This window comes from Neodiprion virginianus, chromosome 7 (assembly GCF_021901495.1).
Source record: "Neodiprion virginianus isolate iyNeoVirg1 chromosome 7, iyNeoVirg1.1, whole genome shotgun sequence".
NCBI classification, from domain to species: domain Eukaryota; kingdom Metazoa; phylum Arthropoda; class Insecta; order Hymenoptera; family Diprionidae; genus Neodiprion; species Neodiprion virginianus.
The window spans coordinates 1312532-1329765 of record NC_060883.1 but is presented as its reverse complement, the minus strand read 5'-3'; the positions used below and the strand labels follow the sequence as shown (position 1 = coordinate 1329765).

The 17234-nt window shown below is 31.0% G+C and overlaps 1 protein-coding gene across 5 annotated transcripts in view; it reads right to left on the bottom strand.

Annotated features, from left to right (window-relative positions):
- Positions 1–1086: 1086 nt before the first annotated feature.
- Positions 1087–17234, bottom strand: part of LOC124309293 (synaptosomal-associated protein 25) — a 37134-nt gene continuing 20986 nt past the window's right edge. For 2 of the 5 annotated variants that reach the window (XM_046772794.1, XM_046772799.1), the window contains 4 exons: positions 13226–13274; positions 3623–3740; positions 3102–3375; positions 1087–2023 (listed from right to left, as the gene is read on the bottom strand). In XM_046772794.1, coding sequence (XP_046628750.1) covers positions 1961–2023; positions 3102–3375; positions 3623–3740; positions 13226–13274 — 504 coding nt within the window. In that variant the 3' untranslated portion in view covers positions 1087–1960. Of the gene's footprint in view, positions 2024–3101; positions 3376–3622; positions 3741–6076; positions 6126–7898; positions 7948–13225; positions 13275–17234 lie in introns of all 5 variants that reach the window. The other 3 variants (XM_046772795.1, XM_046772798.1, XM_046772797.1) reach the window with 2 other exon arrangements.

Genomic DNA, 17234 nt, shown 5'->3' with positions numbered 1-17234 from the left:
GGGACTAAAAAAGCACACAATAACGAAGAAAGAAAAGAAAATACACACTGATCACGACAGACAATAGAATATCATTATTGCTCAATGCGCTTATTATATTATTTATATATATATATAATACTGTAGTCCATCGATTATACACGTCAATATTCATGCCACATACACATAATATGTATGCTTTTATAAAATTTAAACATGCGCTACATGTTCTATTCGAAAGTTTGAGAGAGAAAAAAAAAGAAAAAAAAAAAAATTGGGATCACGTTTCGATCAAATTTGAAGTTGAACTAAAATCGTGGTATGCAACAATCATTAATGATGCTACAACATTTACACGAGTAAGAGGGGTGACTAAAAAATTTTTTTTAATCGGTTGAGAAGAATTATAAATTATAACAATTAATAACAATATCGATATCATACAATATTTAATAATTTAAACGTAGATGTATATATAAATATATAAATGGAGGACCTCTTTTTGATCGATGATTATAATCCCGTGTTTAGGAAGCGGAAGTGAAGGCGCAGAAGATGAAGGAGGTGAAGATGACGAATAGCGTCAATAATCATCGTCCGTCCGAAATGTATATTTTTTTCTTTTCTTTCGGTTCTTTTTTTTTTTTTTTTTTTTTTGTTTTTTCATTACTACGTTTTTGTTTGTTACTCATTTTTTTCTCTTACGACTTGAGCAGCTTGTTCGTACGCTGATTGGCCACAGCGATCCTCGTTTCGTTGGACTCCCCCTATACACCACACACACACGCAATATAAATTTACTTTTTCATTTTTGTTTGGATCATGTTTTGCAATTTTTTTTCCACTTGTCGTAGAATTGGAAGAAAAAAAAAAATATACACATGTATACGCGTACATAATTTAGAGGATAAAATTGAATAATTTTTAGCAGAAATTTCATTCGCACAAAAAAACCGAAGTCAAATTTCATCGATTCAAGTCAAATTTCATCGATTCAAATCAAATAAAGTAAAACAAAATTTTCTACGTTGTTCCTTTTTCCATTTTTTGTATTCAACAATCTTCCCGTTTTTGTTTTCGTTCTTTCTTCCTTTATTAATATCATAATTTTCTTTTTGTCTTTTTCTCGCAGTATTAGTCAACACCAGTATTTTGGGATGTAAGTTTTTTTTTCCCCCCCCCAATAATATTAATTACGATGATAATAATACTAATAACAACAAGAGTAATGATGACGACGACACCGATTAAACAAATAACGACAAAGACAATAATAAAAATAGGTTTAATAATGCCGTCGGTTAGGAACGTCGCGAATGTAATAATAATAATAATAATAATAATAATAATAATAATAATAATAGTAACAATAATAATAATAATGATAACAGTAAAAATTACTTAATCAAGCTACGCGAGAAAAAAATCCGATTATAAACGGAGATTGGCAGGTCGAGGAACTTTGAAATTTATGTCGAAATATCGAAGTGACGGGGGGGGGGGGGGGGGGGGGAGCAAAAAATTAAAAACAAACACTATTTTCCAAACTCCACAAATTCTCCCGACAATCGTTTAAGTACAATAATATTATGTCTGTTATAAATATTAATCTATACTCCGAAATTAATATAATTCCGAAATTACGGGAGGCGAGGAAGGAAAGTGAAACCGCGAAGCAATCGCGATTAATTGATTATTACGTTATACGGTGGATTAAATAATATTATTAGTTACGAAGCAATAATAATAATAATAATAATAATAATAATAATAATAACTGATAAGGTGTAAGTATGACGGGATATATACATATACATGTGTATCACGTATACATTTCTACATGCAGATGCGTGTCGGCAAGGTGTTGGGATAATATATAAGTATAGTAATAGATATATGTGTAATAATAATGATAATGATAGTAATAATAACAAAAAAATATCTGAATTTCGATTTCATTAGAACGTATTCTCGGGGAAACTTATTTAAGTAGCTGATGAGCGCGTTCGTTGGCCACCTGTATCCTCGTCTCGTTCGACTCTCCCTGCGTATTGAAATTCACACAAGAATAAAACCAATGCAACTTTGCGTGATACGAGTGTAGAAAAAGAGAATAAAAGAGACAAAAGAGGAGTGAAAAAAAAATGTCAAAATTCATCACGTCTCATTTATTATTTATCAATTAACTTATTTTTATTAGATATTATATGACTTTTCCTCAACCTCGACCGCGAATATTATTACGTGAAAGTCATTCTATCAGAGTCCACGAAATTCCACGATTTATATTTTTCTTCTCATTTTTCCTCGTCGAAAAACAAGAAAAGACAACGATAATTACACCGATGTATTATTTTCGACACGTTTCAAACTGTGCGTGTATGTATAATTTTACTTACCCTATCAGCAGAGTCGTTGTCTGTGTTTTAAAGGATCAATTGATATTACACACGTGAAAAAGAAAAAAAAACCGGTTGAGATGTACTAGAAAATTGTAATTGTACCAGAAACGGCAACACTGACAGTCAATGACGTTGAGCGCCTGTGCACTTCCAGAATTGGGAAAGAAAATAGGGTTATGTATGGCTTGCGATTAGCTGAGCCATCGGCAAATTATCCGGTCAATTACACGAACATGAAACTACAGAATACTTTGTGCAAATTGTGAAGCTTTAGTTATTTCGCAAGGACTCTATATACCGCAAAAAATGCGACGATAAAAATACTTTAAAACTAAATATGGCCGACTCAGAGTGACGCGTTATCTTCCCACCAGATGTCACAGCTATATATTTTCCTTCCCAATTGACGAGAGCGAGGTTACGCTGTGAATCGTATTTCGGCTCGTGCGATACAGGCGAAAATTATGTTTAGGAAAAAAAAAAAGAAAAAAAAAAGTGGAGTCTAACGGCTTTTCACTAATATTATATATACATTGAATAATCACGCGTGCCCATCGACAACGGTAACGATATATATTAATATGTATAACGATGACGCGGTGTGTGAAAAATGAGAAACGTGAATATTTGTTTGAGGTTCTCTTTTTTTTCGGTCTTTTCTTTTTTTTTATTCGTGGTTGTTGTTCTTCTCCGTTTTTCACGGCATCTTTTTTTCCTCACCTTGCGATTGATCCTGTCGATTTGACGATTTTGATTTTCTAGCTCACTGCCCATGTCGATCGCCATGTTGCGCAGATTCCCGATCATCGTGTTCACCTGTCCCATGTTATCCTCCATCTCGTCCTCCCTCGCGTCGTTCGTTATCTTCGCGATGTAGCCACCCTGGGGTCCCAAACCGTTCCGATCGTCCATCACGCGTTGCGGCTGATTATTCACAACCTTGCCGTCGTCGTTTCCCTTCCACGTTCCCTCGTCCTCCTTGAAACTCGCTCCTCTGCAAGGGTGAAAAAAGAGGAGGAGGAGAAGAAGGGCGGGGAAGGGGGGGGGGCGAATTATTACTTTCAAATTTCACAATTTTTCTTCCATCTGTGCAGTATTTTTTTTTTTTTTTACTCCTGTATTACTGATTTCAAAATACCGGAAAACGGTAAAATTTTGGCAATTCTTTTCTTACGGCTCTTGAAAACTCGAGGAGAAACGAGATGTTAGGGAAGAGAAAAAAGATATCATGTACGGCTTACTTGTTACATGGCAGAACGCAGAGACCGCAACATTTTTCCATACCGGTAAGATTCTTCTCAGCTTCCCTCATATCGGCGTTGATCTGATCCATCCCTTCCTCGATTCTGTCGAGTTGCTCTGTTGTCGTTTGTTGTTTGTTTTTTCAATATTTTGTTGTATTTTTTTTTTTCAATTTTTTTTCGTCGTCGATTTTCATTTCGAGGGGAAAAAAAAAATTTATCTCGTTTAATAAACAAGTTATATGTATACACAAACACACACGCACACACACACACACATACATATTTATATATATATATATATATATATATAACAATTATACATGTATATAATATAGATATATATATATATATATATATGTATATACATATACATAAACGATACAGTATGTAATAATATGCATCATCGTATGTAACAATGTGAAAAAAAAAAGAAAGAAAACAGCAACAACAACGACAAAAAACTATGACAATAATAACAATAACAATCATCACTCATCTATATATTCTCACACACCTTGGAATATAATATAACGACGAACGTATATAAGCCTGTCTAAAAAAAATTTAAAAAAAAAAAAAAAAACGCATAAACCGCGACTATGGAATGAATGAATAGAAAAAAAAACATTAATTGACAGAAAATTGAAATTGAACTCGAGGACCAGAAAAATTCAGAGTAAATAATAAAGTATACATAACCGTACATAGTTGCGAAAGTTTCGGAAATTTCGATGAATTCCGTAAAGTAGAGATTTCGTTCGTAAAAACCCAAAATAGAATAAAATTGTCTATAAAAAAAAAAAACACAATTGCCATTCCCGAACAAAATCCGCAATAGTAACAGTTATTATTATTATTATATTATTATTATTGTTGTCATTATCATCATTACCATTTTTTGCGTATATAATTTGAACAGTTTGATAAACGCGTCAAATTAGTGAAACTTCTCTTTCTGTTATACGAATATTATGTACGGAATTACTGGTAAAGTAAAAGCAAAACAAACGAGAATAAAAAAAAGAAAAAATGTATAAATGAATTCCAAATGCAAAAACGATGAACGAGAATTTTAGCAACTATGATTTTCACGAAAAGACTACGTTTCATATCCGTACATAAATATATATATACAAAGAATCGTGGTGATGTGTGGTGAACGAAAAGTGATGGTTCTTTTTTCAATCGTGAAACGTACAAAAGAAAAGAAAATAATAAATAAATAAACAAGAAAATTTAAACGATATGTAGAAAGAACAAACCGAAGAGAGAAGAAACGTGTTAAAGTTATAGGAGAAAGAAAAAATTTAAATCATAAATATACGTTATATATTGTACATACGAATATCCATCACACACAGATACAGAGATAGAAATAGAGAGAGTAAGAGTGACTGAGTGAGTGAGTGAGTGAGTGAGTGAGAGAAGGAGAGAAAGAGAGAGAGAGAGAGAAAGAGAGAAACAGTTAAATGTCATTAGGGTATAATTAACGAATCGATTGTAGATGGTATTAATATAGCTAGTATTATTAGTTTAATGGTAGTAGTAGTAGTGGTGGTAGTAATAATTTGTTGTAACATTATACTCTGATTTTTCACGATTTCCTTATTTTCAATAATAAATATCATTTTTCTTCATTCTGTTTTTTTTTTTTCTATGGGATTTCTTCGCGTATACGCGAATATATACCATACACACTGTATGTATATATATATATATATACATATATGCATACATATACTATAAATATAGTTCTCTAACTCTTTTCTTTTTTATTTTCTCGTTGAAATACAATTATTGCAGAGATATAGGACACGTGTGCATATATATATATATATATATATACGTATAATATACATGGGTTTGTAATAAGGGCTAAATGATGATGTATATAAGAGTAATGCGTATATGATCTAAGCATTTGTCATATAATACATATAACATGTGTATATATTATGTATAATATGCGACGTACAATAAATATGGTTAAGGAGTCGATAAAATTGTTGTTATACCGGCACGGAAAAACCCTAACCAGAAAAGAAGAAAAAAAAATAAATAAGTAAAAAAATGTGTTTGAAAAGAAAAAAAGAACAACAATATTTGTCCACGTACTTGTAATTCCTCCCTGAGTGGAAAATTGATACAAACAAAAAAGCCGATTGAACGGGAAAAAAATGAAAAAAAAAAGCCAAGACTACGATGATTATAATTTTTTCCACGTGTCCGTTTGTTGTGAAAAAGAAAAAAAGGAAAAATACGAAGTACATAGTTGTGCCTTATATTTTCTCCGACGTTTGTGTGTTCGGCAAAGTTATATTTAAATAATTTTCATCTGTTCTGTTTCTGTTTCTGTTCACCTTCTGTAATTCGCCTGAATCTTTCAATCGACGTATAACAAATAAATGTTCACAATAGGCTAATGTTTTATATATACACTACGTGGCTTACCGCCTTGCTCGTCCAGCATTACGAGGGTTTTCATCCCGACCTCGTGGCCCTAAACAGGGTAACCGACCAATCAGAGACGTTATTATATCTGGATATTGTATATGCGATTTTTTTTATATCGAGTTATATATATACATATATATATATATATTTCTCCCTACATTTTACGCTAATATCAAATTGTTTTCATTTACTTTCACTAGGTTGCGCAAAAAGTAATTAAAAATTGAAAAAATTTATAATAATCCTTTTTACTCGACACGCACACTTTCGTATAATATTCGATTATTCCTGAAAACTGGATTCATCGATAAATTATATTTATTTTTTTTTTCTTCATCTCTCCTTATCGACGATGATCAGATTTTCAAAAAGTTTGAACATTATTTGAATTATATGTTATACACATCGTTTCACCTTCATTTTTTTTTTTTTTTTTATGGTCGTAAATTCAATTATTTTCCGTTCTTTTCGTTCTTTGCTTGAAAAGTGAAAGAAACGTTCGTTTTTGAATTGTCTACGAATAAGGGAAAAATGATGATTTACGGGGTGGAGGAAAAGGAGAAGGTGGAGCGTTTAGAATTTTCGAAACTACAGTTATAACCGTACATCGCACGTATTGCCTATATATTCGTGTACCTTTTTTTTTCTCCTTCTCATTTTCCTACCACTTGTTCTCTTCACCGATTTATCTTTTCTGCGTCTTTATAATTATCTCTTTCTCGTCCACATCTGCGATGAAACTATATCATCTACGATTTTATAAATACAATACCTTCTAAATCCCTACGTGATTTCTACCTAGTAATGTAAACTACGTTGCTATAGGCTATACTTTTTACTCTCTCGAAAGAAAATGAAACGGGATTAAATGCAGGATAAGTTATTAGATAGATATATAATATAAATCTATATAGGTAGGTATAATTATAATAAATATCTATTATATATCTATTATATATGTGCTGGAAAGAATAAATAAATGAGTGAGTAACCAACGATTAAAAAATATATCTTATCTGCACTTGTGAAACAAAGTTGCGCGAATTACTTTATCGTATCGATATTGAATTATTGTGTGAAGAAAGTTCAATGAGGTAAATAATACAATAACGAGGATCACGTGAAACTACTTTCGGTAGTTCGAATACGTGTATATCTATACGTATATATATACATATGCATACATTTTCTATGTATGTATGTATGCATGTATATACAATGTAATATATTGAATTACGTTATGGTATCGTAATGTTAATATACGAAGTGTTAAATAGATAGTTAGATTGTTAGTTAGATATGGTTAGTCAGTTAGTTAGTTAGTTAGTTAGTTATTGATGGAAAAAAATCAATACAAGATTAGATAAAAAGAATTGGATAAAAAGAAAAACTAGGTAAATAAGATGAAAATATGAAAAAAAAAAAAAAAAAAAATGGGTTACGTTGAGAGTTAAGAGAGACAGAAAGAATGAGAAAGAGAGACAGAGACATAGTGAGACAGAGAAATTGAGAGGCTAAGAAATTAAAACCCCTCAGAGGGCGTCTGAATACAAATATTATAACAATAGTTGTATAAGAAAAATCATCGAAGAGGGTCGTTGTTATGTATGGAAAGAAGGATAAAAAAAAAATCGAGATATTGAAGGGAAAACGAGAAGGAAGAAAGAAAAAAAAACAAGGAAACGAAAAAAAAAAAATTGACAGGCTTTCTCCCTGCCGCCGTTACTCAAATTAGTTTGTCAATTCAGCCACATGCACACCAGCACCCGCGTATTATGTTTAATGACAAACACGAGGGTTCAATGTGGATGTAGCTTACCGCCTTGGTGGTCCAACATCATCAGAGTGTTTGCGCCAACATCTTCGCTCTATCGAAGCCACGATCCCCCAAAAAAAAAAACGAGAAAAAAGTGAAGAAAAAAACAAACCAACAGTAACAACGAATATATGTATATGTATATATATACAAAGAGAGAGAGAGAGAGAGAGAGAGAGATATCTCAAAGTATATATATATGTACATATACATATATACCATGAGTTTCTATACACGCGGAACAATCTGTGCGCCTGACGCACTGAAAAAGGCAACCGGATTTACAGTCCGCCGTATTCAGGTTGAGCACCGGTATCCCAAACACCAATTATCGACCGTGTCTCGCCACAGCCAACGCGATGCGGTGCTTAACCTGAACACGATGGATTGTAAGTCCGGTTGCCATTCTCAGTGCGTCAGGCGCACGAACCGTTCCGTGTATACAGAAACTCACGGTACGTACATATACATGTGTATATGCATAAAACTGTATATACACATAATATAGGGCATGTGAGCACACAAGAGGACCACCAAGATTATTAATTATAATTATACTTGTCAATCTTCTCAATCGATTGTGCAATTCATTTTTTCTATAATAACAAATGAATAATTCAACGATTATTATATTGAACGTAAATGATATTTTGAAGAAATGAAATAAAAAAAAAAAATTATCAATCTGATATACTGAAGATAAAATAAACAGAAAAATTAAATGAAACACGTCAAAATATAAACTGGATTTTACAATCGATTGAGAAGAAAAAAAAAAAAAAAAAATTACTAACGAATTCACATTCGTCGCTAAATATAATATTTTGCGAACATTAGAAATAAAAATACTGACAAAATAAATATTCAGTGATAACGTGTAAAATTAAATTAATCGATATACTAAATAATGAAAATAATGATAATTGAATATAATAATTCGTGGGTTATTAATATTAATAATAATAATAATATGATTAATAGGGAAAGATATGGATTTACAAACAGACAAACTACTGCTATTAACGGTACAATTACAGTACGGTACAGTATTACACTAGAGTAATATATATATATAGATAAACGTATACATATACGTGGAGTATCCGATGAAAATTCGAGCTACGTTTCAATCCTGATTCTATCGAATTTTATTTACGAATTTGATGACTCGTTATTTTTTTATTAAATTATTTTCTCAATTCTTTTAAATATGGTCTCGTAAATATTTTCCAACCACTGAAATTTCTTTATTAAAAATTTCTCCGAATCCCTGAATTTGGTAATGCGAAACACCAGACAAGATTATTATTCATCGTTATTCGTTGATTAATTAAAATTTTTTCTTGTCTACCAATTGTTATTATTATCTTCTTTTTTTTTTCTTTTTTTTTTTTTTTTTTTTTTGTCAAACTACATCATAGGCGTGAGAGTAAAAATACAAGGAAAAGTAAAGTCGAGGATCAACATTTGGAAAAAAAAAAGGGAAAGTAAAAGAAAAAAAAATCAATCAAAATTCGAAATAGTCTGCAGGATTTTAATCAAACGGCATCACCGAATGGACATCGAATATCCCTCACACATATGTATCAATGTGTGCGTGTAATATAATACGAAGACTGGAAGCGACACAGCTAAAAGCTTTGGTGAGGCTACGAAGTATATATATATATAATAATGTATATAATGTAAAGTAGACGATTATTTAAAGGAATAATATTTAGAATATAATATAATATTAATGATCATATGATTTTCAATCACGATCATGACGATATTATATTACATTTTACTTATTTTTTCACTTTGTTTTTTTTTTCCTTTTTGTCTTAGCTGTTAATCAATATAACAGGACAAATGAAATATACTGTATTATATTTGTGCGAGTATATAGTATTCTGAATATCATAATAGCGTAGTAGTAGTATATCTGAAAGTAGTGGGTATGGGTAGATATATATAGCAATTTTTTCTTTTTTTTTTTTTAACATTTCTTTTTCTGGGTGTCGGTGATGGGAGTTAATGGAAAAAAAAAATCGTATTTTTTGTCGCTTCTTTCTGCCCGTTAATCAGTGATGTGTATAATATATAGATATGCGTGTCGTTTATTTTTAAATTACGTTTTTACCTTGTTTTTGATTTTTTTTTTTTTTTTTCCTTCAATGTTTATGTATATAATATATATACACACTCAACACTGCAGCCCAGCAAGCGTGTCTACACAGTCTACGACAGTATGTATATATATATTTTGTATTCTCTATATTTATAGTTTTTTTCTCAAACTTTACGAAGTTTTTCGTTACCTTGAAAAAAGAAAAAAAAGGAAAAAAAAAAAACTCTCCGAGAAAAACCGAAAAGAAACCGCGAATTTTATCGCGGATGAATTATCCATAGATACTCGAGAAAAGAACAGTGCGTGATTATTTCTCAATCAGGAAGTAGAGGAGAAAAATAAATTAAAAAAAAAAAAATGCATGAACATTTTTTCGTTTCTCTTTGTATGTCCGTCGAAGAATGTGAAAGATAAACGACGAGAAGAATTCACGACGAAGAAAAACTCGTTTGGTCAATTGATTAATTGAACCGAATGAGAAAGGGAAAAACAATAAAAATTCTTGTGTCCAATTTGAAGGATGAGAATGAAAATTGATGAAAAAATTTTACGTATGCGTGTGAAAATATTATACAAATACGTAATAATAATCGAGTGTGTATATAGGTGTTAATAACTAACTGCCATAACCATAAACACACCTTACCAACGAACCAACCAACCAATAAGCCAGCAACAATATTTTATTAAAACGAAAATATTATTTCACTGAAAGAAATAGACGAGAAAAAGAAAACATTGTAGAAACTAAAAAACGTTGATGACACGACTCTACTAATTATTTGTTGTATAAAAATATAGATATACGTTAAAAGCACACGCGATTCGTCTTACCTTATTTTATCCTACCTATAGACTACGACCTAATTTTCAATATAAAAAAATTGAAAAGAAAAAAATGAAGAATAAATTAACAAAAAAAGTAATAAACAAATAAAAGCACATTCTCCAAAAATTATACTCAACGCGTTTCTCTCTTATTTTTTTCTTGCTATTTTCCTGCTGCGAGTTGTGCCAACTTTCCTCATTCGAAGCGAGTGCGACAATTATCGGAGAATGCGCTATATATACAATATATATATACATGCACACCGCCGGCACGTGTGTGTAATTTGTATTGGAAAAAAAATTTGAATGCAATTTTGCCTCCGCAGTTTTTCTTGCATTTTGAAAAATTTGTTTTGAACCTGCGCGTTAGTTTCAGTATAATATAGTATCTGTATGGTATATTCTGTATGTATATGTATACACAGTTGTGTTTTTTTTTTTTTTCTGTACATGTATATGTATATATGTACCGAGACGTTAAACGAGTGTAATTAATCATTTTTAAACCAAGTCTCGTATTTATAATAAGTTTGTTAATTATTTTTAATTTGTATTTTTTGTTGCTTTCACGATATATTGCTTAGATTATATAGCATTATTAGTTATATCATCGTATTTAATGAAAAGTTGTACGTATACATAAAAATTTAAGGGTTTTGGTGTAGCTCAGGGTTGTATATATTTATATATATATATATATATATATGTGCAGGGGATTGTGTTATTTTTCAAACACAGATATCGAAATTTTTTTTTTTTTTTTTCTCTTGCAATTTTCTCGAGCTATAACAAAAATTTGTTGCAGCGTATATATATATATATATATATATATATACTTACATATATATATATTTATACATATATATATATATATATATAAAACAATATGAAAGATGAACGAAAAATCGGAAAATAAAAACCGTTTAATAATATAGAACGTAATATGATGTGTTTTCGAAGAATAGAGCGCGAAAGAGAAAAGAGTAAAAAAGATAATCTGATTATAAGTTGAAAGTTGATTTGAATGAAGTGAGAGAGAAAAAAAAGACTCGTTATAACATTACAGGGTAGATACGATAATATTATATGGGCGTATGTAAAAGTGCGTTATTTATCCATGGGGTATATAGGGGTGTACGCTGCAAGTATAAAAGGTGTTATATATATATATATATATATGTGTGTGATATTTATATATTGTTGCAGGGAGTGGGAAATGTTGTGATAACACTCAACGTATGTCGTATGTAACAATTATTCCGCATTCCACACATTCGCGACAAAATTTTCAACTTGACAATGACGAAAGAGTCCAAGGAGAAACAAAAAAAAAAATTTCTAGTTTGAAAAAAAAAAAAGGATACTATGAAAATTAACAATAATCAACGTAAAATAGATCAATGAAAAAGCGGCGAAAGCAAAACAAGAAAATAAATTAAACTGGTAACATTTTCAACATATAATGCATGTATATGTATTATATGTATATAGATATATGTATATTGTATGTACACATACACACGCGCACGCATAAAATTCGCACACGCACAGTGAATTCATACATAGAATAAACAATTTTTATAATAAATCCGTTGTTGGAATTTTTCTCACGTTTCAAGAAATATCAAGTGACAATTTTATTCATTACCGATCCTCCGTTTTCATCAGTTTGAAAAAAAGAGGAACATGCGACGATTGTTTTTTTCTTTTTTATTCAACGAATTGATTACAAAAATCAAACGCGCACATCGATCGGTGAAATAGCGGTGTTTTATTTTTTTTTTTTGTTTTTTTTTTTTACGACGAATATCATTAATTATACAAGCAGTGGCAAAAAATAATTAGACGGCAGGGAAAAAAGAAAGATGGCGAAATAATGAGTTGAAGAAAAATAAGAAGTAGAACAGAAAAGAAAATCATTTTTGTTACATTTTTATGAATCATTTTGACGAAAATTTTTAAAAAACTGCGAAGACGGTTAGGTATTAAAACTGAGCATAAATTGACTGAGAAATGATGACCGAACAAAATGAAAATCAAATTCGATTTCGAATGATGGAAGGTAAAAGGTAAAGTAAAAAAATAACAGAGAAAACAAGAAAAAAAAACCAATTGTTCAATTTGAAAACTAGGTAAAAGAAAAAAAAAGAAAAGAATATTAATCAAGCATGTCCACTTGTCGACATTTTTTTCCCGTCATTTCGTTGGTCAAAAATGATAAACGTCGAATAAAAGTGACAAATACAAGAGGAGGAGAAGAAGAAGAAGAAGAAGAAGAAGAAGAAGGAGAAAGGTGGGGGGAAAAATGAGGGTATAAAAAAGAAAAGCAGAATAAGGACGAGGATGAGGTTTGAAAAGATTGTTTTTGGTGTTGTAGCGGTTGACTCACCTCCCTGGTCGTCCAGGGCGACCAGAGTACGGATGCCGGCCTCCTTGCTCTACTCGCGTTAGGATAGAGGCAGCACAAACACACACAACCACCACCATAGTGTTATATAGAGAGAAGAGTATCATTTTTATAGAGTAAGTATATCATCATTCGTTATATAGGTATTATATAGTAGTAGTAGTAGTAGTAGTAGTAGTAGTAGTTTAGGTATATTAGTATATATGCGAAGGAGAGAGAGAGAGAGAGAGAAAGAGAAAGAGAGAGGGGGAGATATATGGTATATATGGTATATATGATATATACGGTATATGTATATACCTTGGTTATATATGGGGGTATAATGATGTATCATTCAATTTTATGTATATAACAACTGATATGATGTGATTATTGTTACGAAGTACGTGTGTGATTGTTTGAAATTATTATTGTTATTGTTATTGTTATTGTTATTCATGGTAAATTTTCACTCGGTTCTCAGCTGTCCTCGTTTGGCTTGTTTCACGTTAACGCGCGTATACAGAGCGAGTAGCTAACGGTCGAATGGTCAAACGCGCGTGCGCCAAAATTCTAGATAAAAAAAAACAAAGACCGTCTTTTCAGGACTACCAACGTTTTTGTGGTCACTTGCATAGCGGCGACGTCTGAGATCTGAACTCGCGACGGTTGGTCAACCTGACGAAACAACTGCTTTTACTCTAGAATTTTAACGCATGCGCGTTGGATCGTTCGACCGTTGGCCATCAACCCTGTATACGGTATAACGTCGCGCAAAATGTTCCCGATTTGAAAAACAAGATTACACAAGAGAATGAAACTGGAAACGGTAATGAAAAATTTTGATAATATATACGGTAACGTTCGCTACGCCTTCGTCTTACGGCCAACTTTTTTTGCGATAGAAAACAAAATCCAAGTTCCAAGATTTTTTTTCCTTCTTTCTCGAAAGTACAACAACACCGATCAGTCTGAAGGATAGTCAAAATTAAAATGGATAATTTATCTACGTGACACATCTTGTGAAATACAAGATGTTCAAGACGTACAAAAAAAAAAAAACAAGAAAAATTGATAAAATTTCGTATCCATTTGAAATGTGTTATTGTATAAATTAATATAGAAGTAATGTGTCACGTACATGAACGATCACTGTATATCCTCATAATAACAACAACAATAACGATAATGATAAAGAGAATGAAAATGTATCCTGTGGACAAAGACGGTAAAAAAAAAAAAAAAAAAAAAAAAAAACCCCACAGAAATCCTATTTCTGTTTTCCTGTTCGTTAATCGATGATACGGGTGGGTATATGATTCGAAACAGTATTATAGTTAAACAGGTATGTGCGATGATATATGTATACCTATATATTATATATATATATATAAGAGTGGATATTAAAGTATAGTATATAGTTTATAGTTTATAGTATATAGTAGTATAGTATATAGTATAGTGGTTACACACAAGTATAATATGTGTTCGTATACAGATACGTATGCATTATACATCTATGCTGTGTCTATGTACGATACGTAACTATGCGTGTGTGAAAATATTTTAACCTCGTGTATATAAATTTGAAATTGGATAAAATATTAATTTATACGCACGACGATGTTTGCACACACCTGTACGTATGTATTTCATACACATGTTATGTAAGATTGTATTATATGCATACGATATATAGGTGAGGGTTAGTAGCACGACACAGACAGACACAAACATACGCAAACACATGGCATGACAAACACCGAGAGCCCCATAATATGTCAGCCAGCACAGCAGCGTTAAAAACCCGACGAGAATAATAATTATAATAATAATAATTATAACGATAACAATAACAATAATAATAACAAACAATAATAATAAACAATAACGATGATAATAATAATATTATAATTACGGGCCCCCTTCGTCGACGAGAGCGACGCATTTTTTCTTACACAATAATTAAAGATTAAAGGGTCCCTCAATATTTCGCTTCACATTTTTATATTCATACATTTATCTCGCTGTGTTCGTTTCATTTTTTTTTTTTCTTTCTTCACTTTAGATCGGGTTATTAAAAAAAAAAATTTCAACCCATACAAGACGATTCGTCGCGTAGCGTCGCGTCGTTTACGAAGAAGGTACCGACGTTGTTAAGTATAATAATAATACATGTACAACGTATCAATTGTGAATATTATTTATAAAATATCGTGTTCTTCGTGTTGTTTATGAAAAATGAAATTATTTACGTACTGTAGGCATGATATGTACGGTATGTAATATTTTATCGAATGATGTTTAAAAATTTGTACCGATTGATGTGTGTTTTTTTTTTGTTTTTTTTTTTACTCACGTTCGCTTCTTTTCACAATATCACGGTTGTATATAATAATAATAACTTTCGTATTTATATGTGGTAAATGGTGGACATTTTTTAAAACTGTTGTTTTCGTATTTTTGTTTTCCTTTGAAGAAAAAGAAAATGAAAAAATAAAAAAAACCATTGTGCACAACGCTTCGAATCGTGTAATATCCATTATTGTTATAAATGCATTATGTACATGTATGTGTCTGTATATGTATAACACAAATGACGTCACCCAGTATAATTAATATAATATATATAATTATAACAGCATACAAGTATGATAAATAAATAGATAATATATTACGATATTGTAGATTTCCTTTCCTATTTTCATTTTCGTTCGATTATAACCTTTCTTCAATTTTATTCGTTTCATTATTTAGAAATAACTTTTATCAGTATTTTAATTATAGATTTTGAATTTAAGATGATAGGAGAAAAAAAAAAATAGAAAAGAAAAGAAAAGTTTCACACTCTTTTGATCTTTGATTAATTTATTCACAGTCACCTGCAACGCAACGCAAACGAAATCTATAGAATTATACGTACGAGAGTGGAAACGAAAAAAAATTGGTAAACCCCAAAGATAGAAAAAAAAAAAAAGAAATTAAAACACACAAGACATTTTGTATTATTAATACACGGACACTTAGTAGCAGCACGTTGGTGCAGCGTGTGACACGAGCATGGCGTTGCATGTGATAATAATAATGATAATGATAATGACAATTACGATGACCGTTAAATATTTTACAAGAAGAGTGTAACGATACGATTACAGGTATATATATATATATATATATAGGTATTCATATGTACATGCATATATGTATATGTATATTATATACGCGATTATTTCATTAAAGAAACGACGGCAATTAATGATTTTATCTTTCGGTTCTAACCTTGTACTAGTTTTTTTTTTTTTTTCTTCATTTAGAAGAAAAAATATGTACACGTATATTGGAAAAGATAACGAATATTTATGCACAAAGACGAAAATTGTAGGAAAATATAGTTTTGACGATTAAGAAAAAAAAAGGGGGGGGGGGGGGGATTGAATTTTCAACGCTTTGCCAACAATCGTTCGTATCACTGATACGTATACAGTAATATTCATATATTCCAAACACCTGTAAACGATACCGATAAATCACATTATAATATACTATACTGTATGTGTGTATATATATATATATATATATGCATATATCTATGTGTCAATATTTTATATATACCTATTATTATATAATGGTTTCGAAGTTGTGCAACAATTGATAATGTTAAAGATAATGAGAAACAGCACTGGTTTTCATCTTTATCCATTCCTGTTTTTTTTTTTTTAATTGTTTTCTCTTTACCTTGATTATTTTCTTTTCTTTTCTTTTCTTTTCTTTTTTTCTTTTCTTTTCTTTTATTTTATAATATTAACAGCGACAAAGGGTGTTTCTATCGGGTGTACACATGTGGTATATTGTACTATATGTATAAACGAGAAGGTTCGTGAGGAGAGGGGTGGGGGGGAGAAAGAGAGAGAAAGAGAGATAGAGAGAGAGAGAGAGAGAGATGCGACAGTTCAGCCACTAACATCTCAGCAGCATGTCATCACCATCAGCATCAGCATCAGCCCCATAGCAT